The 23,010-nt window shown below is 35.5% G+C and overlaps 1 protein-coding gene across 5 annotated transcripts in view; it reads right to left on the reverse strand.

The window, feature by feature from the left end:
• Window positions 1–2,060: 2,060 nt before the first annotated feature.
• PTPN4 (protein tyrosine phosphatase non-receptor type 4) overlaps window positions 2,061–23,010 on the reverse strand; it is a 251,441-nt gene continuing 230,491 nt past the window's right edge. For 3 of the 5 annotated variants that reach the window (XM_036254430.1, XM_036254432.1, XM_036254433.1), the window contains 4 exons: window positions 19,777–19,905; window positions 16,241–16,389; window positions 10,453–10,588; window positions 2,062–3,604 (listed from right to left, as the gene is read on the reverse strand). In XM_036254430.1, coding sequence (XP_036110323.1) covers window positions 3,518–3,604; window positions 10,453–10,588; window positions 16,241–16,389; window positions 19,777–19,905 — 501 coding nt within the window. In that variant the 3' untranslated portion in view covers window positions 2,062–3,517. Of the gene's footprint in view, window positions 3,605–10,452; window positions 10,589–16,240; window positions 16,390–19,776; window positions 19,906–23,010 lie in introns of all 5 variants that reach the window. The other 2 variants (XM_036254434.1, XM_036254435.1) reach the window with 2 other exon arrangements.

Below are 23,010 nucleotides of genomic sequence, written 5' to 3' on the forward strand. Positions count from 1 at the left end.
ACCTTACAAAAGTTTATGATCTGTCAAGGAAGCATGGCTAGCAAACTGAGGCAGGGTCCTAATTAGATCACTTTAATAGTCTACTTATTTTCTAAATTAAGTGACATCTAAGGTCATCATAGCTATTAAGTGAAATCACTACCTGAATATAATTCTTGTGCTGAAACAGACTAAAATTCATGAGAATTCATGATAATCACATGTTGCCTAAAATAATAGAAAGTGAAATGAGATAAAAATCTTTCAAGTTCCTTTTAGCTCTAATGTTACATAATACTTCTAGGGGAGACATGAGACTTTCACTCAAATACCTGATTAGACCTGATCAGATCTGCCAACAAATTATAAACAACTCTATAGTTAAAAAATCCTTTACCTCTGTTAGCATTAGCTTTTGTGCAACACACAGAAGTATCTCTGTGTGTAACATTAGTACTTGAAACCTTCAAGCAACTGTCTTAATGACGTATATATTTGAAGCCAGTGTTTATATATAAATTTTCTCTTTACTCTTAATCAAAATGATCAACCCTTTCCCCACCTCCTACTTGTGCTAGCAGGCCAAACAAAGGAAATTATTTCTTACAGTTACTCTGCCTCTAATTTGAATGAATGCACTGGTTGAACATATACTACCAATTCTTCCTTTTGTGAATGTAAAGTCTATTCCAAAATATTCCTCATCCTATGTACACAGTGCTGATGCAGATCAGATGCTCAACCAAACATTTGAAATGAACACCATAAGACCATTATAAATCAGAGAGGAGAAGTTTTCACAAACATTTCTTAGCATTTCAAAAGCCCCGATTCACAAATATCTATTTCCACTTGTGAGAGTAACAGTCAACATTGAGAAAGAAAGAGGAAGAGAGAGGGAGAAAGGAGGAGGAAGGGGAGAGTAGTTTAGACACAAGAAATTGGGCATTTTTATCACTCAGTATCACACTGATAGGAATGAAAGCTAGAACTCACTCCTTGGTGCACCACAGCTAGGACGATTCCTAGAACCTTATATAGACTAATAAACTGGTTAAAAATCCTTAGGTGTAATGGATAAAGTCTTATCTATTGAGTAAACAGAGAAGTGTATTTTTAAATTTAAGATCCGAATAAATATGCCTTAAAAAAATCTTTTTGTACATAAAAATACTGACAGAGAATACCTCACAGTTGAAAAACTGATAAATGAGAATTTAAATATAATCCTAACTTCTGATACATTGGCATTTAAAGACTGGCATTAATGATTAAAAAGGGAGTAGTGCTCATTATCAAGAAATTAGTAAGAGTTAATCTCAGAAGCGTAAACAAAGCCCTAAATTAAAGAACATGCCAACCATGCCGTTTATGTCTATACAACTGTATCTTTTTCTTTTAAATCTACGGTTGTCATATTCTGTCCACAGGGAACAGATAGATTTTCTTTTTAATTAATGTGAAAAACTGCCAAAACAGTTATTATGTAGACCCCCCAACATGATTTCACTTTTCAACTTATCATCACATCATAGAACAGGCTAAATTACATGTATCTGTTGGTAGAGAATGGAATGTTCACATAAAACTATAGTTATTTCCTCTTATACTTTCATGACTATGAAATTTAGAAACAGAAGAGAATTTCTCTTAGACAAAATGGTTATACTTACTTTTCTCTTTAAAAAGCTTAAAATATTTTAAAACAATAATTTATTTGGTACCTAGGCTATTAATGTTTAGGACTTAACTTCTTAAAATTTATTATTATGGATTTTGAATATCTAAAATAACATCATTTAAATTATACTGAAGATTTTAAAATGTACATTCCTCCCTCATACCAAATGGCATTCCAAAATATTTACCATTCAACTTTAAAATTTGTCAATACTATTCTGAAATAGTCAGAAAACACCGGTAAGTCTGTTTCAACCATAATCCATATAAAATAATTGTGTAATATAACATTTCAATAGGTGAGCAAATTTCCACTTATATTAAAACTGGATACTTTTAAAATTCTTTCTGTAGACTTAAAAAAAAAAAAAAAACCTGAAAAGGGAAATATACACAATCCTTACATGGAATCTGATCCTCCATCAGGCAGGACAGTCAAAACTCTCCATGAATCAACATCCTTATAACTTAATAAGTACATATAAGCTGGAGTAATTTCATTGTAGGCAAAAATGACAAGAAAACCCTCATTTCAGTCATTGGGGGATTTCATTTCGAAACAATCAACAACATTTCATTCTTTGTTCAAAGTATCCCAACCAGCAGACCAGTGTGAACAAAACTTGACATGAACTGAAATGAACGCTGAAGAGTAATAATTCAGTTAGTGATAGAAATAAGTCACAATTAATTGCTCTAACTTTAGCTTAGAGTATCAATATGTTTAACTTTAATGTGTATATTAGATGCCATTTCTAAAGTTAAGGATAAAATAAATATTACATTTGAAGAATAAAGCATCTTTTAATTTGAGCTGCTGAACTAACCCTTATCCTTCAGGAAAGGAATGTGCAGATTTCAACAATTCCATAGCAGCAGAGTGCTCACGCAGTAGAACACAAATTACCTTTGCTTCCTGTGACAAAATACAGGGATGAGTAAGAAACAATTTCCTTACCCTTCTTCAACTCCATAACTCTCAATACAAGAAGTTATTTTCAAATGTGAACTGATTCAAAATGCATAAAAATGTAAATGTATAATATACACACATACCTCCTAGAGGGGTCAAATGAGTGCCTTTTCATCAGACATACAAAGACGTCTCAAGGCACTTAAGGGGTTAAGACACAATGCATGCATTCTTTTATATCAAGTATGTGAAATCACATGATTTGGAATAAGCCAACCTTATGGTAAATATAAGTTAGTTACATTATTAAATTCAAGAAAATTTGTAGATTCATATTTATACTTTCTGTACGATGCTGGTAAATGGACAATGTGCAGCATTTCCTGGGAAAAGCAAATCCACCTTTCTTCTTATGAACAGCAGGTCTCTACAGGGGGAGTGTGGGGAAAGATGTGCTGCATCCATAGGCAGTGTATTGGCTAATATTGAACATGATATTGCTAACATTTTAAAAATAAAATCTGGTAATCAGTACAGTAAGTACACAAATCACTGCAAACACCAGAGCTGACTCCTGATGTTTACTTCTTTTTGCTTTCAAAATACAGGTGTGTAACAGAGATGATGATAATTCTGAGCCTTGTTTGTAGCAATTCTACCAGAAGGGGACTGCATGGCACCACCACCACCTTTCATAAATTACCCTGAACACACCCAGTTATTCACTAATTGTTCGGAGCAAAGCATGAACCAGTCTTCAAACACATGAATTATAGGTCTTGAGACAGTGACTTTTTAAAACATAAAGTGCAACAGTGCTGCAAGTTTTCAGTTTGTTAGTTCTTCATTTTTTTGTTTAGATGCCATTTCCTGCAAGCAGTATTACGGCACAGTGAATAGAGCGAAAAGCAGTTTTCCAACACATATCCCAGACTTTTTGCTTTCTCATTTATTTGATGATGTCGTTAAGGGTTTAACAAATCCTTCTTCATAAACTTTCAAAATAGCTTCACATACAAATCTGTATTGACTCTGAAAAAAAATATATAAAAAACAGATTTGATGAGAAAAACTAGAAAACAAAACAAAACAATGAGACATAACTCACTTGGCTTGCTTATAAAAAAATGCAAAGTAGAACTGCACACAGATACCATTCTTTTTTTTCCCCTTTATTGACAGGAAGGGAGAGGGAGAGAGAGATAAAGAAACATCGATCAGAGAGAACATCAATTGGCCACCTCCTGCATGCCCCCCACTGGGGATCTGGCCCACACCTGGGCATGTGTCCTGACCAGGAATCAAACCAGTGACCTCTTGGTGCATGGGTCGATGCTCAACCACTAAGCCACACTGGCTGGATGGACAAAGATACCATTCTTAATGAATAGACTAGCAAAAAATAAAAAAGTCTGACAACATATTCTGTTGGCAAAAACACACTCAAGCATTGCTAATAACCCTAGCACTGCACAATTCCTATGGATGGCAATTTGGCAGCATTTAGCATTTAGGAATATCACATTTATCTAGTGACACAGCGATCCTACTTTTAAGAGCCTATCCAAAGAAAAAGAAATTGAAAAAATATATTCATAAGTGAAGCTATTCACTGTAGAATTATTTATAATAACAGAAAAGTAAAAAAAAAAAAATCCACTTCCCATCAGGAAGGGGCTATGTAGTGGGGGAGAAAGAAAAGTCTAAAGACTATTATAGAATGATTCTAGGATATTTTGTTAAGTAAAAAAGCAAGGTAGAGAAAACTGCATACAATATATGTTATTAAAAAAAAATTTTTTTTTTCCTTTATTGATTTTAGAGAGAGAGGAAGGGAGACAGAGAGAGAGTTAGGAACATCGATGAGAGAGAACATCGACTGGCCGCCTCCTACATGCCCCACACTGGGGATTTGGCCCACAACCTGGGCACGTGCCCTAAACTGGAAATTGAATCAGTGACCTCCTGATACATGGGCCCATGCTCAACCACTGAGCCATACCGGCTGGGCACAACATGTTATTTTTATAAAAGAAAGGGGGGATATAAATTTCTATCTCAATGGACAGGGCAGGGCAAAAATAGATTTATAGCTGTGAGTACGAGAAACACAGAGTTTACTCATTTATTAATTCTTCTATTTTTAAATATGAACTGTAAACCTACTTTTGCCCTATCTTGTATATTTTTTAAAAAAGCAAGGGAAGGATTAAGTCATTAAAAAATTATTTCCTATAAAAGGAAGAAAGAACTAAGGTGCAGAAGAGGGCTAGATATTAGACTTCATTGAATGCACTTCCTTCTTTTACAGATTTTACTTTGGAACCATATAAATACATCCCATAATTAGACCATTAATCTAAACAATCTATATAACATGAAACAAATCAATGTGGGTATCTAGTTGATGGCAGAACTACACAGAGAAGAACTATTTCAAGGGACTTCAAAACAGGAATTTGACTGTTTATCTTTTGTAGAATATATCCAAAAAGCAAAAAAGAACAGTAGAAAAAAATTAAAAATTATTTTCAACAATCATACTATTGGTGGTAGTTGTGTTAGTTTAGCTATTCTGAGACTGTTATTGTGTAATGCAAAATAAAACAAATGAATACTTGTGATATTCTAAATCTTTCATTGCTGGTATTGTAGAGAACCAGCATTTTGGTTAAAAAAGAAAGGTGGTAAAGATATAAGGTAGAAGACATTAAGTAAAAACACTGTGGTCCTGAATTTATATTGGAAGCACCAGTATTAATCTGTAAGTTTGTTTTCCTACCTCTGGCTACTGAAGATTTTTACAGATAAATACTAACACTAACCCAAAGCAATAAAAAACCCTAGTGTTCAGAGGTGCTCCCTAAAATAATTTCTCAATAAAAAGAACCAGCACTTTTTGGAGAAATTACAGATTCTAAATTTAGGGCAGGAAGTGTACAAAGCTGGGGCCTAGACATCTTTACAGAAGTTACTAAATTACTAGGGTCTTGACAGAAAGGCCCAAGAGCCAAGCTGAATAAGTTTCTGCTCTCACTGGCCAAAAATGGGACACTTTAGGCATTGTTAAGAAAAATAACTACAATGGATTGAAACATCACATATGTATAAATCTATGATTTCAAAATAATACCAAAACAAATGAAGTAAGTGGTCACCACTGGAAGAGGCAAATTAGCCAACTCATTATATTAAAAACTTTACAAATAAAGGGAAAGCATCAAGTATTTATCTTGGGTTTCTTATATAGACTGTATCACTGGTTAACCAAATAGCAGATGAGAAGTTCCTCTTTTAAAAAATGTTCCAGTTTAAAAAAAAAAAAATGTTCCAGTTATTAAATAATAAGGAATGACAGCATACCATTATTTGAAAGCCCAATAAATTAATGATGCAGGCACTGATCACCCAAGGCTGCTTAACATCACGAAAAGAAAGGCAACCAGACATTATGTGCCTCTTATATGAAGAACATAAAACCACCTAAGCTGCTCAAGTGTATAGATCCAGTTTAGAAAATACAGGGGAAACCACTGAGGGACTGCAATCAGCAAAATCCAGACCATGAGAAACTACGGAGCTTGTTTATTCATCAAGTAAATGGCAAGAAACAAGAAACATGATATTTGAGGAGGCTACAAAGGAAAAGATTTAGGAGACATATAAACCAATCAAAATGCAAAAATTACATCAGAATCCTGACTTTATGTACAATGTAAAAACAGAGCCCTGGCCAGTTTGGCTCAGTGGTTGGAGCGTTGGCCTGCAGACTGGAGAGTCCCAAGTTCAGTTCCTGCTAAGGGCATGTACCTCGGTTGCAGTTTGTCCCCGGGCCCCAGTTGGGGTTGTGTGGGTGGCAGCCACTCCATGTGTCTCTTTCGCATTGATGTTTCTCCCTCTTCCCTCCTGTCTCCCTCCCACTCTATCTGAAGATAAATGTAAAATGTCCTCGGTTGAGGATAAAAACAAACAAACAAACAAACAAAAAAACTCATTATGTCCGATATGATCCAGCAATTTGACTTCCAGGCACGTGTTAAAAAAAATTGAAACAGCATTATTCACAGTAGTCAAAAGGTGGAAACAACCCAAATGTCCACTGATGGATGAAAGGATAAACAGAATGTGGTCTACACATACAATGTAGTATCTTTTAGCTTTAAAAGAAAGGAAATTCTGACACGCGTTAAAACATGAATGAACTTCAAGGATATTACGCTAAGTGAAATAAGCCAATGACAAAAAGACAAAACCTGTATGATTCCACTTAAATGAGGTACCTACAGAAGTCAAATTCATAAAAACAGAAAGTAGAATGGTGGTTACCAGGGCTGGGAGGAGAGGGAAATGAAGAGTTGTTTAAGGGGTAGAGTTTTAGTTCTAGAGATTGGTTATAAAAGTGTGAATACACTCAACACTACTGAACTGTACACTTAAAAATTGTTAAGATGGTGTTTTATGTTGTGTACTTTACCACAATTAAAAAGAAAATATCCATTATGTGTGAATATAGATACAGAATAAAAGGCAAGCCTGGCCGATGTGGCTCAGTGGTTGAACACTGACCCATGCACCAAGAGGTCGCCAGTTCGCTGCCCAGTCAGGACATGTGCCCAGGCTGTGGGCCAGCTCCCCAGTGGAGGGCATGCAGGAGGCAGCCAAACGATGTTCTTTCTTATTGATGTTTCTCTCTCTCTCCCTCTCCCTTCCTCTTTCTCTTAAAAAAAAAAAAGAAATGAATAAAGAATAAAAGGCAAAAACCACATGATCATTTCAGTAGACACAGAAAAAGCATCTGACAAAATTGAATACCTTTTCATGATGGAAACACTCAAAAGACTTGTAACAGAAGGAACTTCATCATTATGAAAAACCATTGGCTGACACTTAGTGGTAAAAAATGAAAAGCTGACCCTCTAAGATCAGGAACAAGACAAGGATATCAGATTTCACCACTTTATTTAACATTGTCCTGGATGTTCTAATCAGGGCACTTGGTTAAGAAGAGAAAAGAAAAATAAAAAGATAGAATAAAAAAGAAAAGAAAAGAAAAAAGAAAAGAAAAGAGAAAGGCTTCTTAATTGGGAAGGAAGACGTAACTACTATCTCTCCTTGCAGATGACATGATCTTGTATATAGAGAATCCTAAGGAATGCACTTTCACACACACACACACACACACACACACACACAAACTATTACAGTTAATAAATGATTTCAGCAAGGTTGCAGAATACATGATCAATATACAAAATCACTTTTATTTCTATACCCAAGCAATGAATAGTCCTAAAATAAACTAAGAAAACAATTCTACTTACAATAGCACCTAAATGACTAAAATGCATAAGAATGAATTTAACAAAAGTGCAAGGCTTACATACACACTGAAAAGAATTGAAAGAAATTTAAAAAGTCATTTACAAATGGAAAGACATTTTGTGTTCATGATTTGGAAGATGGAAAATCATTAAGATGTCAACACTCTCCCAAAGAGCGACAGATTTGATATAATTCCTATCTTGCTTTTTTTGCATAAAGGATAAACTAATTCCCAAATTTCTATGGAAATACAAGGGCCTCAGAATGGCCAAAACAGACTTGAACAAAATGAAATGAGTTGGGATATTTATATCCTGATTTCTAAATTTATTATAAAGCTACAGTAATGAAGACAGTATGGTATTAACATAAGAATCATAGATACAAATCAACAGAATAGCATTAAAAGTCCAGAAATAAACCTTTATATTTGTGCTCAACTGATTTTTGACAAGGGACCCAGAGACAATTAATGGGAAAAGAATAATCTTTTCAACAAATGTGGGTGGGACAACTGGATATGCACATACAGAAGAATAGAACCTACCTCAAACAATATGCAAACATGAACTGAAAAGGGATTAGACACCTATATGTCTATAAAACTCTTGGAAGAAAAAAGAATAAATCTTTGTGACCCCTCAGTTAGGCAATGATTTCTTAGGTGACATCAAACACAAGTGATTAAAAAAGTAAATAAACTGACATTTATCAACATTAAAAACCTTCATGCTTCAAATGACAATCAAAAAAGTGAAAAGCAGCATGGAAGAAAACATTTGCACACCAGAGATCTATAAGAGATGCACTTTATAGTCAGTAAAATGGCTAAAATAAAAAAAATACAGATAATAACAAGTGTTGATGATATGTGGAAAAAATGGAATACTCATACACTGCCAGTGGAACTGAAAATGGTGTAGCTGCTTTTAAACAGTCTGGCAGTTCCTTAAAAGTTTAAACATAGTTACCATGTGACCCAGCAATTCCATTTCTAGGTATATACCCAAGGGAAATGAAAACATGTTGACACAAAAACAAATACACAAATGTTTATAGCACCATTATTTATAATAGACAAAAATGGGTAAAATCCAAGTATCTATCAACGAATGATGAATGGATAAATTAAATGTTGTATATCCATACAATGGAATATTATTCAGCCACAAAAAGGAATAAAGTACTGACAAAGGCCACAGAATGGACAAATCTTAAGCTGTTATGCTAATTAAAAGAAGACAATTACAAAAGACCAAACTGTACAATTTCATTCATATGAAAGGTCCAGAATAGGTAAACCTATAGAGACAAATTGTGGTTGCCTAGGGCTGGCTGGGTCAGGGGAGACTGCAGAAGGTATGAAGAAAAATAGGTATAAAATTTATTTTTGGGGTGATGAAAACATTCTAAAATTAGATAATAACGAAGATTGCAAAACTCTGCGATATACTAAAAACCACTAACTATATACTTTAAATGTGTAAATTTTAGGGTATGTGAATTGCATTTCAATAAAGCTATTCTAAAATTTAAAAACCATGAATTATATGAGACAACTGGAAGTTTAAATAATGGTTGATAATATTAGGGAATTACTTACTAATTATACTGTGGTAATGGTATTGTGATTTTGGTTAGAAGGAAAAACTATCTCTAGATACACACTCAAACATTTATAGAAAAAATTTAAGTTTAGGATTTACTTCAAATATGGATAGAGTATATGGTAGTATAGATAAAATAATATGACAAATGTTGTTGGGACTGAATACTCAAAATAGTGTTCATTATATTGTCTACTTATGTGTATGTTTGAAATTTTCTATAATTTAAAGCTAAAAAAAAGAGCGTCACTTATTAGGTCATATAGGTCAATTACTTCAGTAACCCTAATGCCACCAACAATGCTAACATTTCATAATGGCTTACCATAAAAAGGTATCTTAACATTAGCTCTATAATTCCACGATTCCTCTTGTAATCTTAGAACATTATTCAGAATCAGTGTAGAATTTGTATGATTTTTGTTGTTGCAATTTAAGTTCTTTGTAAAAAAGAAAGGCATTTCACCACAGCTGTTTCACTGAAAGGTCTATAGAGAGTCTCCAGTTCAGGGACACTATTGTCTCAGCATTTCACCTAAGAGTACAGGGCAAGTTCCTCTGTGCCTGTTTAAACACTCAAGAATTAACATGCTAGAGTGGTGTTCACAAACACCACTTTTCTCTACAAGACCAGATAGTAAATATTTTAGGTTTTGCACAACATATGGTGTCTGTTGCAACTTCTTAACTCTGCTATTATAGTGTGAAAGCAGCCATAAATAACATGTAAATATATGAGCATAGTTGTATTCCAATAAAACTCTATTTATAAAAACAAGTGGAAGGCCAGATTCGGCTCACAGAGGAGTAGTATTTTACAAACCCCTCCCTGTGTTAGGGGTTATTAGCTCCTAGTAGGATATTAAAAAGCTATAAATATAGTTTGGAATATACATCGATAACAAAAATCATGTTGAGAATACACACATATACATGAAGTAGAGTACTTACAGGTGTTTGGATCATCATGGCTCGTTGATCTCTCATTGTTCTTACAATGTCTAGTGGATAAACTGGTTGATTGCATTCAATGAGACACATGGCTGTTTCCATAGTAATAAGAACCCCAGTTCTTCCAATCCCAGCACTAAAAAAAACAAACATGGGGCAATGTGTTACTCATACTATTCCATTAAACTTCCATGGATTTTGTGCAAAAAATTAAAGTTATGGATCATAACACAGTAGAAGAACAATTTGATTTTAATGTTTAATATTATAAAAGTAGGTCAACTAGAAAATATTTTGAAAATTGCTAAAAATTTCACACAATACAGATTAAAATGGTTTATATCCACACCCTCTCCCATTGTTAGTTGTAAAAAATACTATTTTAAAAGAGATACATTTCAGTTTTTAAAATATAAAGATATAGGAGCATATTAGAGCAACTCCACTTTAAAATGAAAAATAAGAGAGGAAGGAATCCAACAGGATGGTAGATAGGTGGAAGCTACACCCACTTCCTCCCAGGACTAAAGTGGAAAGTCCAACTAAAATATAGATCTATCAACCTAAATAACCAACTGAACATTTCACCCCAAAGCAGCAGAATATACATTTTTTCAAGTGCATATGAAATATTTTCTAGGATAGACCACATGTTAGGACATGAAAATGTCTCATAAATTTAAGAAGATTGAAATCATATCAAGCATCTTCTCTGACAATAATGGTATGAAACTAGAAATCAATCACACACACACACAAAAAAAAAAACACCACAAAAACAAACCCAAAACAAAACACCAAGACATAGAGGCTAAATAACATGTTACTGAACAATGAATGGGTGAAAATGAGATCAAGGAGGAATTAAAAAGATACCTTGAGAAAAATAAAAATGAAAACAAAACAACCTAAAATCTATGAGACAGAAAGCAGTCCTAAGAGGGAAGTTCATAGCATTACAAACCTACCTCAAGAAACAAGAAAAATCTTAAATAAACGATCTAACATTACACTCAAAAGAACTGGGGAAAGAACAACAAAGCCCAAAGTGAGCAGAAGGGGGGAAATAATAAAGATCCGAGAAGAAATAAACAAAATAGAGTCTAAAAAACAATTCAAAGATCAATGACACCAAGAACTGGTTCATTGAAAAAACTAAACAAGATTAATAGACCTTTAACCAGACTCATCAGGAAAAAGAGAGAAAGGGCCCAAATAAATAAAATCAGAAATGAAAGCCCTGGCTGGTTTGGCTCAGCCGTTGGAGCATCGCCCTGTGGTCCAGAAATACTCAGATTTGGTTCCCGCTAAGGGCATGTACCTCGGTTGCAGTTTGTCCCTGGCCCTGGTTGGGTCATGCGGGTGGCAACCACTTGATGTGTCCCTTTCACGTCGATGTTTCTCTCTCTTTCTCTCCCTCCCACTCTATCTTAACAAAAAATGGAAAAATGTCCTCGGGTGAGGATTAAAAAAAATATATAAATTGCTTACATTAAAAAAAAAAATGAAAGAGAAATAACAACTGATTCCACAGAAATACAACGGATTTTAAGAAAATGTTATGAACAACTATATGCTAACAAATCGGAGAGCCATGGCAAAATACATAAATTCCTAGAAACACACAATCTTCCAAAATTCAATCAGGAAAAATCAGAGAATCTGAATAGACAGATTAGAACTAGTGAGATTGAAGTGGTAATAAAAACAACTTTCAACAAAGTCCTAGTGTCTGGATGGCTTTACAGGTGAATTTTACCAAACATTCAACGAAGAACTAACACTTACCCTCAAACTATTCCAAAAAATTCAAAAGGAGGGAAGACTCCCAACCTCATTTTATGAAGCAGCATTACCCTACCTCCAAAACCAGATAAAGACACTACAAAGAAAGCAACATATAGGCCAATATCCCTGATAAACATACATGCTAAAAACATCAACAAAATATTAGCAATTTGGATCCCACAATACATTAAAAAGATGATACACCATGATCAAGTGGGATTTATTCTGGAGATGCAAAGTTGGTACAATATCCACAAATCAGCCCTGGCCAGTTTCGCTCAGTGGTTAGAGTGTTGCGCCGCGGACCAATGAGTTACAGGTTTGATTCTGGTCAAGGGCACGTACCTCAGTTGTGGTTCGTCCCCGGCCCTGGTTGGGGGTAGTGCAGGAGGCAACCAGTCTATGTCTCTCTCTCTCTCTCCCTTCCTCCCTTCCACTCTATCTGAAGATAAATGGAAAATTATCCTCAGATGAGGGTTAAAAAAAAATTGCAAATCAAATGTAATATACCACATTAACAAAATGAAGGATAAAAATCACACGATCATATCAATAGATGCAGAAAAAGCATTTGATAAAATCCGGCACCCATTTATGATAAAAAATCTCAGCAAAGTGGGAATAAAGAGAACATACTTCAACATAATATATGCCATATATGACAAACCCACGCCCACCATCACACTCAATGGGCAAAAATTAAAAGCATTTCTCTTAAGATTGGGAACAAGATAGAGAGGTCTACTTTCACCACTCTTTTTTTTTTTTTTATCCTCACCTGAGGACAATTTTTGCATTTATTTTCGGATAGAGCAGGAGGGAGAAAGGAAGGGAGAGAGAGAAAGAAACACTGACATGAGGGAGACACATCGAGTGGTTGCCACCTACACGACCCCAACGGAGCCAGGGACAAACTGCAGCCAAGGCACATGCCCCTAGTGGGAACTAAACCCGGGACTCTCTGGTCCACGGGCCGATGCTCTAACCACTGAACAAAACTTGCCAGGGCCACTTTCACTCTTATCCAAAATAGTACTGGATGTCCTAGCCACAGAAATCAGATAAGAAGAAATAAAAGACACCCGAATTGGAAAAGAAGAAGTAAAACTGTCATTATTTGCAGATGACATGATACTGTATATAGAGAATCCTAAAGAGTTCACCAAAAAACTACTAGAACTGATAAATAAATTCAGTAAAGTAGCAGGATACAAAATAATTATTAAGAAATCAGTTGCATTTCTACACACCAATAATGAACTATCAGAAAGGAAAACTAAGAAAACAACTGCATCAAAGAAAATAAAATACTTTGGAATAAATTTAACCATGGAGGTAAAAGACCTGTACCTGGAAAATTATAAGACACTGATAAAAAAAAAATTGAAGATACAAGTAAATGGAAGCCTATTCCATATTCATAGATAGGAATAATTAACATCATTAAAATGTCCATACTACCCAAAGCAATCTATATGCAACTTCTATCAAGATATCAATGATATATTTAACAGAACTAGAATAAATATTCCAAAAATTTATTTGGAACCACAAAAGACCCTGAATAGCCACAGCAATCTTGAGAAAAAAGAACAGTTAGGAAAATCACACTATCTGATATCAAACTATCTACAAGGCCATAGAAGTCAAAACAGCATGATACTGGCATAAAAACAGACATAGAGACCAATGGAACAGAATAGAGAGCCCAGAAATAAACTCATGCCTTTATGGCCAATTAATATTTGACAAAGGAGGCAAGAACATACAATGGGGTAAAGATGGGAACATAGGACAGATACATGTCAGAAAATGATATTAGACCACCAACTTACACTATACATGAGAATATACTTAAAACTGATTAAATACTTAATGTAAGACTTGAAGAAAATATAGGCAGTAAAATCTTGGACATTTCTTATAGCAATATTTTTCTGATATATCTCCTCAGGCAAGGGAAACAAAGTAAAAAATTAAAAAATGGGACTATATCAAACTAAAATGTGTATGCACATCAAAGGAAACCATCACCAAAATGAAAGAAAATCCACCGAATGGGAGAACATATTTGCCAATGATACATCTAATAAGGGGTTAATACCCAAAATTTATAAAGAGCTTATAAAACTCAACACTAAAAAAAACAATCCAATTAAAAATGGTCAAAGGATTTGAATAGACACTTTTCCAAAGAGGACATACAGATAGCCAATAGACATGTCAAAAGATGTTCAATGCCACTAGTCATCAGAGAAAGGCAAATTAAAACCACAATGAGATATTACTTCACTGTCAGAATGGCTATCATCAATACATCAACAAACAACAAGTACTGGCGAGGATGTGGAGAAAATGGAACCCTTGTGTTGGTAGGAATGCAGAGTAGTGCGGCCAATGTGGAAAGCAGTATGGAATTACCTCAAAAAATAAAAAATGGAACTACTTTATGACCCAGAGATTCCACTTCTTGGAATTTATCCTAAGGAACCCAAAACACCAATTCGAAAGAATGTACACATCCCTATGTTCATTGCAGAGTTATTTATAATAGCCAGGATTTGGAAGCAGCCCAAGTGCCCATCAGTAGATGAGTGGATAAAAAAGCTATGGTACATTTACACAATGGATTACTACTCAGCCATAAAAAATAATAAAATCTTACCATTTGTGACAGCATGAATGAACCTGAAGAGTATTACGCTAAGTGAAATAAGCCAGTCAGAGAAAGACAAATACCATATGACTTCATTTATATGTGGAATCCAATGAACAAAATAAACTAACAAACAAATTAGAAACAAACTCATAGCTGTCAGAGGAGAGGGAGTAGGGGGACTGGGTGGAAAAGGTAAAAGGATTAAGCAAAACAAGACAAAAAACCAAAATTTTAAAAAATAATAAAAAACCTCATACACAGACAACAGTATGGTCATTACCAGAGGGAAATAGGGGTGGGGTTAAGTAGAAAAGGGTAAATGGGGGATAAATGGCAATGGAAAGAAACATGACTTGGGGTGGTGAATACATAAAATAATATACAGATGATGTTTTATAGAATTGTACACCTTAAACCTATATGAATTTATTAACCAATGTAACTCCAATAAAAAAATAGAATTACAATAATCTATCATTAATACACAAAAGATAGTATTTTACACACTTAAACATACCTGTTTTAAAAGTCAAATTTAATTTTGATTAAACTTTAACATTCACATAATCAGAAACAACTTTTTGAAATATTCTCTGTGAACATTAATATAGAGAACTTCGAATATGAAATGGCCAAATGTATTCACCAATCCTGCCATTTTGCCTCTCAAATATTTGGCCTACAATCTGTTTTTGATGATTTGAAAATGTGCTCTTAAGTGCTTAAAAGTTTAAAGATAAAGAGATCCTTCAATAAATCTTCTGAATAATTTAATAATAACAGAGGTGGCCAGGATAGGGAGAAAAACATTTGTCTCCTAATCTCGGTTTGTGGCACTAAAGGCTGAAGTCATTACTTGGTCCTTTAAGAAGAGAGTGTGAGTCTGAAAGGAAGGGAGGGTAGCTTACCATTACTCACCTGGAGCTCCTGAAAGTTGCTTATCCTGTGATGGCATTGGGTAGGGCCATTCCAAAAGAGGTGAGAGTACTCACCAAATGTGCTGAGATGGGCCATAGGCTAGGAAGGAGTTCCGTGCTGGGAGGAGGAAATCTAAATCTAATGACTACATTCTTGTATTTCATCAATCTAAGATACCAATTTCAAAGATGTTAAACTGTGAAAACGAAAAGCTTCTAACAATCAATGCAATAAAGTATTATTTTGACTTACTATAAACTTTCTGCCTATCATATTGGAACACACCCTTTGCCTTCTACCTTCAGAGACTAGCTTTGAGTTCTCTCTAGTTACAGTGAAAATTACAACTTAAGGACAAAATAAAATACACACTCCCTTTTAAAAATGTCAGCTATTTAATCATAAAGAGAGAAAATGAAATACCTGCAATGAACAACAATAGGCTCCTCCTTTCCGGCCCTCTCGTTCCGTACATGACAAACAAGATCCAGAAAGTCACTTGAATCATCAGGGACACCGTGGTCAGGCCAGGCTAGGTACTGGATCTGAGTGAGCTGACGACTCTCATTTTTCTAAGTGCAAATGAAAAATTATGCACCTTGATTTAAGAATTATCTTTAAAGTATAAATAAACATTCATGTCATTTTGTTGTTGTTGTTAATCCTTACCAGAGGATATTTTTTCCACTGATTTTTAGAGAGAGTGGAAGGGAGGGAGGGAATGGGGAATATAAATATATTTGGAGAGAGAGAGAAACATTGATGTGAGAGAAACACACCGATTGGTTGCCTCCTGCACGTGCCACAAGGGCTGGGGATGGAACCTGCAACCCAGGTAAGTGCCCTTGACCAAAATTGAACTCGTGACCCTTCAGTGAACAGGCTGATGCTCTAACCACTGAACAACACCAGCCAGGGCTCATGTCATTTTAAGTTTAGAAGAAAAGCAAAAGAAACTACTTCTACTACCTCTCCACATAAAGTATATATTCAATAAAAGCCAAAATTTCAACAAAAAAGAAAGAAACCATTTTATAGAAACAGCTGTATACATTAAGTATCACTGCTCTTCTTACAACTCAATTTACACACACACACACATATACTCATGTGTGTGTGTGTATGTGTGTGTGTGTGTGTGTGTGTGTGTGTGTGTGTATATATATATATATATATATATATATATATATATATATATATATATAATCCTTACCCGAGGACATTTTTTTGCATTTAACTTTAGATAGAGTGGGAGGGAGAGAGGGAGGAAGAGAAAGAGTGAGACATCAATGTGAGAGAGACACATTGAGTGGCTGCCGCCCACACGACCCCAACTGGGGCCAGGGACAAACTGCAACCGAGGTACATGCCCCTACCAGGAACCAAACCCGGGACTCTGGTCCGCGGGCCAAAGTTCTAACGGCTAAGCCAAACCAGCCAGGACCAATTTCTATATTTGTAAAGTATGTTTTAAGATGGTAATCAAGCCCTGGCCGGCTTGGCTCAGCGGTTAGAGCGTCCGCCTGCGGTCCGGAGAGACCCGGGTTCGGTTCCCGCTAAGGGCACGTACCTCGGTTGCAGTTTGTCCCCGGCCCTGGTTGGTCGTGCAGGTGGCAGCCACTCGATGTGTCCCTTTCACATCGATGTTTCCCTCTCTCTCTCTCTCCCACTCTGTCTGTACAAAGGATGGAAAAATGTCCTCGGGTGAGGATAAAAAAATAAAAAAAAAGATGGTAATCAAGTAAATAGGCAAAAACAAGTTTAAGTTCTACAAAAACATTTAAAGAGAACTAAAGAACTGTTGGGTAAACAAGTATGGTAAAATAAAATAAAAAATTTAAGTACAGAGTTGAGCTAATCTGAAACAGTTAAGTGAAATCATGGAAATCAGGAAAAAAATTCAAAGTAAATGTGGACTAAAAACTGAAGATCATAAAAATATGAAGTCAAATAAGGGCTTAATTCTTTTTTTTGAGAGCCAGGAGTTGGTAGAAAAGAGAAAAAGATTTTGGGCTTACACATTTGACTGTCAGTTAAGGCATTTTTTATTTCAGAGCCTTACTTTCTTCAGTTGCAAATGAAACAACACCTACATCTCAGAGATAAGTCTTAGGTTGAAAGGATTCTATGAGAGAACCTGCAAATCTCCTAATTAGCTGTTTGGAATCTTATGTTCAGTAATTGGAAGCTATAGTCATTCAACAAAATGAATCTGGTTATTGTCATTTGCATTAAAGGGTATTTCCAGAAAGACCATGAAAGTAAAAGATAATTAAGAAAGGGACCGAAAAAGAACTCCTAAAGACATCTCAGTATAATGTAGTAACTAATTTTTCAGAATCCTGTAACTCTGAAAAATAAATTGAACACATCAAATATAGAGGACCTTTGATTATAAACAAAAGAATTTAATGGTACCAATAAGCTACAAGAATGGGTCATGCAAAATAATATTTTAATTAGTTTTGGGATAGTGTTTGTCTATCCAAGCATGTATATATGTATATGATAGCAAACTTATTTTCTCAATTATATTTGGGTCACATTTTAGAAACGAATTTGTGTCTTAGCATAGTTTTGAGGTATTCAGGGTCTGCCAAGAAAAGCCACACTGTATACAAAACGGCTATGGATAATCTTTAGGTGGAGTACATTAAAGAGACTATGCTGAAGACTTAAATATTACTCTATGTAACTATTTACAGATTATCTGTCAAATCTACTTGAGAAAATGGAGAAATGTCTTACTGGCTTGATTTGTTATGTTAGATCATGAGCTATAATAGTATATAACCCTAAACAACATAAATTCATTCTGATGGATACTCTACCCCATAAGATTTTGAAATTATTTAAATTTTAATTTCCTGTAACTTTAGCTTTATTCAATGTCAGAATGCTTTAATATAAGTCAGCACAACTTGTAGCTTCTTTCTTTCTGATCAGTAAGTATATATGTTACTGGGATCCTTTAATCACACTCAGGGGAATGAGGAGTGGTGGGAAGGGAATGGAGTTTTCATTGTCAAAGGCTTGACCACTGACGGGACAGGCCTGGGTCTTCATAGTTTGTGTTGTTTGCTCTTCTCTAGCAATTGCTTCTTTCTTTTCACAGCCCCTACTCAAACAAAGGTAGGTGGCAGGGGAATATCTAGTTGTAGGCAATAAAAGTGGGGTGCACTGTTTCTAGCAAACTGACATGACTGACAGCATGTCGTCCTCCATACACATCTTCCAATTGGGTTATTAAGCCATCATTTATTAATCAGTTTCCTTTCTGAGTCTGTTATTGGAAGACAATGAGTGTGACTCAGGTGGCAGAAAGAACTAGCAATTAGAAAACCATAATCTATCTGCTGTGGGAGGGTCAGGTCTACGATCTTGCCCCCTTAATAATGAGAGACAGAAATTTCTCTCCTCAACTCTTTTAAAAAAGGGGAATAATTTGATAATTTACAATTAATTGTTCTTTCCATTTCCACAGATGTTCTCAAATACTTTATTGATATTATTTGGAGGAAAAAAATCGTTATAACCAAAAATCCTTATATAGGCTGAGACTGCAAATATCTTGTACACAACAAGCTTCCACTCAGTATTTACCATGTGTGATGAATTCTTGCCTGAATCAATTATTACTATGAGAATAGCAAAATGGTTTATATGTTTTTGCATATATGCACGTTTTGCATATGTGTATGCATAGTTTTCAGAGTAGTATTCATTTACTAGATTCTTTTTTTTCACTGATCACTCATATTTAACTATAAAAATTGGAAATACATTTATAATAGACAGAAAATACACTTCATGAGATTTCAAAGCATCCCAATAAAGCAAATAGTTCAATAATTTAAATATTTTTTAGTAACCAGGACTCTGACTAAAAGTAGTTTCAGCTTTAAAAGTCTTCACCTTGAACCTAACAGTTCTAATGGATGGATATCTTGCCTTCCTACCTCTTGGTTAAATAGTGTCATCTTCCTGAAGATATATGCAGTGTTTCCTTCTTCTGAATGGCAGGTGACTTGGTAACATCCATAGGATGAACTTCCTGTGGGTTCTGGCCAATATTGGTGACACTTCACCTAAAATCAGTAAGTAGATTTAAAAAATATATATTAAAACTTATAATATTTTAATATAACTTTCAACCTTACAGAAAAGAAACAAGAAAAATTTAATAAACTCTCATCCATGCTTCACCTAGATCTGTCAACTAGTAACATTTCTTCTTTGTCATTTTTTTGTTTGTAACGATCTGTTTGGATATAGGTTGAGACTGCAAATATCTTGTACACAACAAGCTTCCCACTCAGTGTTTAGCATGTGTGATACATTCTTGCCTGAATCAATTACTACCTTGAAGATAGAAAAATGGTGCACTAATTTTGATCTTTTTAAAGTTAACAATGAGAAACTTCAACTAAAATGCCAAGGGCATTTATTTTTACAATTCGAATAAAAAAAATAGCTTTACTGACATATAATTCACATACTGTATAATTCACACATTTAAAGTACACAATTCAGGAGAATTCCAAAATGGTGGTGGAGTGAATGGAAGCTACACAGACCGTCACCCAGGACCAAATTGGAATTACAACTAAAACACAGACAAATCGACAGGAAAGAAGCAACAGAAAAGTAGCTTGCAAGGATCATATAAACAGGGACACTGACTCAATCCTGGTAGGATTGTGGAGGGCGAGAAGGGGGATGGGAGCCCACAGACAGCCGCTGTCTTAGCTGTGAGCAGCGCCCTTGGGTTAAACTCCCAAGCGGCTCCACAGCGCAAAGCCGGGACAGATGCTAAAATAGCCACAGCCACTCACCTTGGGCTCCAGCAGAGGGAGGGCGGACTGGACTGGAACTGTGTGGGGACACTCGGGATTTGGAGGGGGCTTAGAGCTTTTGCTGACTTGCAGCCACACAGGACGGTGGCCATCTTACTCCTTCCCAGGGCTCTGGGGAGAGGCAGTGTCCCCTCCCTTGGAAATTTAGGTCAGCAATTGAAATGCAAATTGAGGCTCACTAACAACCAGCATCTGCCCCACCCTTGGGAAATCCCCTTACACTGAGCACCTGAGGGAGTTTTTCATTCAACTGAGAACCCAAGGCTCTTCAAGTAACCACTACTGATAGCCTCCAGGCAAAAAGCTATAGGATAACTGTACCATTCCTGGGCTAGCAACTCTAACCAGAAAAATAAGACTTGACAGTGGTGTTTAACATGGTTCCCCCCTTGCTCATCCAAACCCAGAAGAGGGAGCCACAAACAGCAGAACACCAACACCCACATGGAAAATTTGGCAGGCTTCAAAGCCCACTGTGATAGCCAAAATGGTGAAGCACAGAAATGAAAGCCAAATGAAAGAAGAAGAGAGCTCTACCAAAGATGAGATAAATGTGGAGCAGTTAAGTAAGTTAAGAGAGCTAGAATTCAGAGCCATGATCTTGAGGAAGCTCAACAACATGAGTAAGGACATAGAGATGTTGAAAATCAACCAAATGGAAATTAAAAACCACCAAGAAGAAATCCAGAATGACATATCAGAAATAAAGAACACATTGGAAGGTCTAAAGAGCAGAGTAGAGGAAGCTGAGGACTGGATCAGTGAATTAGAAGACAGGGTAGAAAAAAATCAAGCAATCAGAAAACCAAAAGGAAAAAACAATTAAAACACAGAAAGACAGCTTAAAAGAACTGTGGGACAACTGGAAACGTAATAATATTCGCATCATAGAAGTCCCCGAAGAAAAAAATGAGCAAGGGTTAGAGAATATATTCGAAGAAATAGTGACAGAAAAGTTCCCTAATTTGGTGAAGAAAGAAGCCATTCAAGTTCAAGAAGCATAGAGAGCCGCAAGTAAGAAGACCCCAAACAGGCCCACACCAAGACACATAGTATCAAAATGCCAAAAATTAAAGACAAAAAGAGAATCCTAAAAGCAGCAAGAGATAAGCAACAGGTTACCTACAAAAAAAACCCCATAAGGCTCTCAGCTGACTTCTCAACAGAAACACTACAGGGCAGAAGGGAATGGCATGAAGTAATCAAGGTCATGAAAAACAAGGATCTGAATCCAAGACTATTCTACCCAGCAAGGCTGTCATTCAAAATAGAAAGTCAAATAAAGAGCTTCCCAGACACACAAAAAAAAGGCTAAGGGAATACACTAGCACCTAACCAGCACTGCAAGAAATGTTAAAAGAACTGCTGTAATTAGTAGAAGAAATAGGAAGAAAAATATAACCAAACTAAACAAAAATGGCAATAAATAAGTACATATCAATAAGCACCTTAAATGTAAATGGATTGAATGCTCCCATAAAAAGACAGAGTAGCTGATTGGATAAGAAAGCATGACTCATCTATATGTTGTTTACAAGAGACCCACCCCACAACAAAAGACTCACATAGGTTGAAGGTGAAGGGATGGAAAAAAATCTTCCAAGCAAACGGAAAGGAAAAAAGAGCTGGGGTAGCAATATTCATATCTGATGAAGTGGATTTCAAAATGAAGGCCATAACTAGAGACAAAGAAGGCCACTACATAATATTGAAAGGATCTATCCAATAGGAAGAGAGAACCTTGATAAACATATATGCACCTAATATCTGGGCACCAACATATATTAAAAATCTTCTGGAGGACTTCCAAGGAGAAATCGACAGCAACACAATCATACTAGGGGACTTCAACACCCTGCTGACACCACTGGACAGAGCCTCTAGACAAAAAATTGGCAAAGAAACACAGACTCTAAATGAAGGACTAGACCAAATGGATTTAATACATATCTACAGAGAATTACACCTCAAAACCACAGAATTCACATTCTTCTCAAGTGCACATGGGACATTCTCAAAGATAGACCACATGTTAGGACACAAACTAAGTCTCTACAAGTTCAAGAAGACTGAAATCATATCAAGCATCTTCTCACATCACAATGGCATGAAACTAGAAATCAATTGCAACAAGAACATGCAAAGACATTTAAAAACATGGAGGCTAAATAGCATGTTATTAAACAATGAATAGGTTACCATGAGATCAAGGAAGAAATTAAAAACTTCCTGAAAACCAATGAAAACGAACATACAACAACACAAAAATCTATGGCATGCAGCAAAAGCAGTTCTGAGAGGGAAATTCATTGCACTACAGACCTACCTCAAGAAACA

The sequence above is a fragment of the Molossus molossus genome, unplaced genomic scaffold (genome assembly GCF_014108415.1).
Source record: "Molossus molossus isolate mMolMol1 unplaced genomic scaffold, mMolMol1.p scaffold_m16_p_11, whole genome shotgun sequence".
Classification (NCBI taxonomy): domain Eukaryota; kingdom Metazoa; phylum Chordata; class Mammalia; order Chiroptera; family Molossidae; genus Molossus; species Molossus molossus.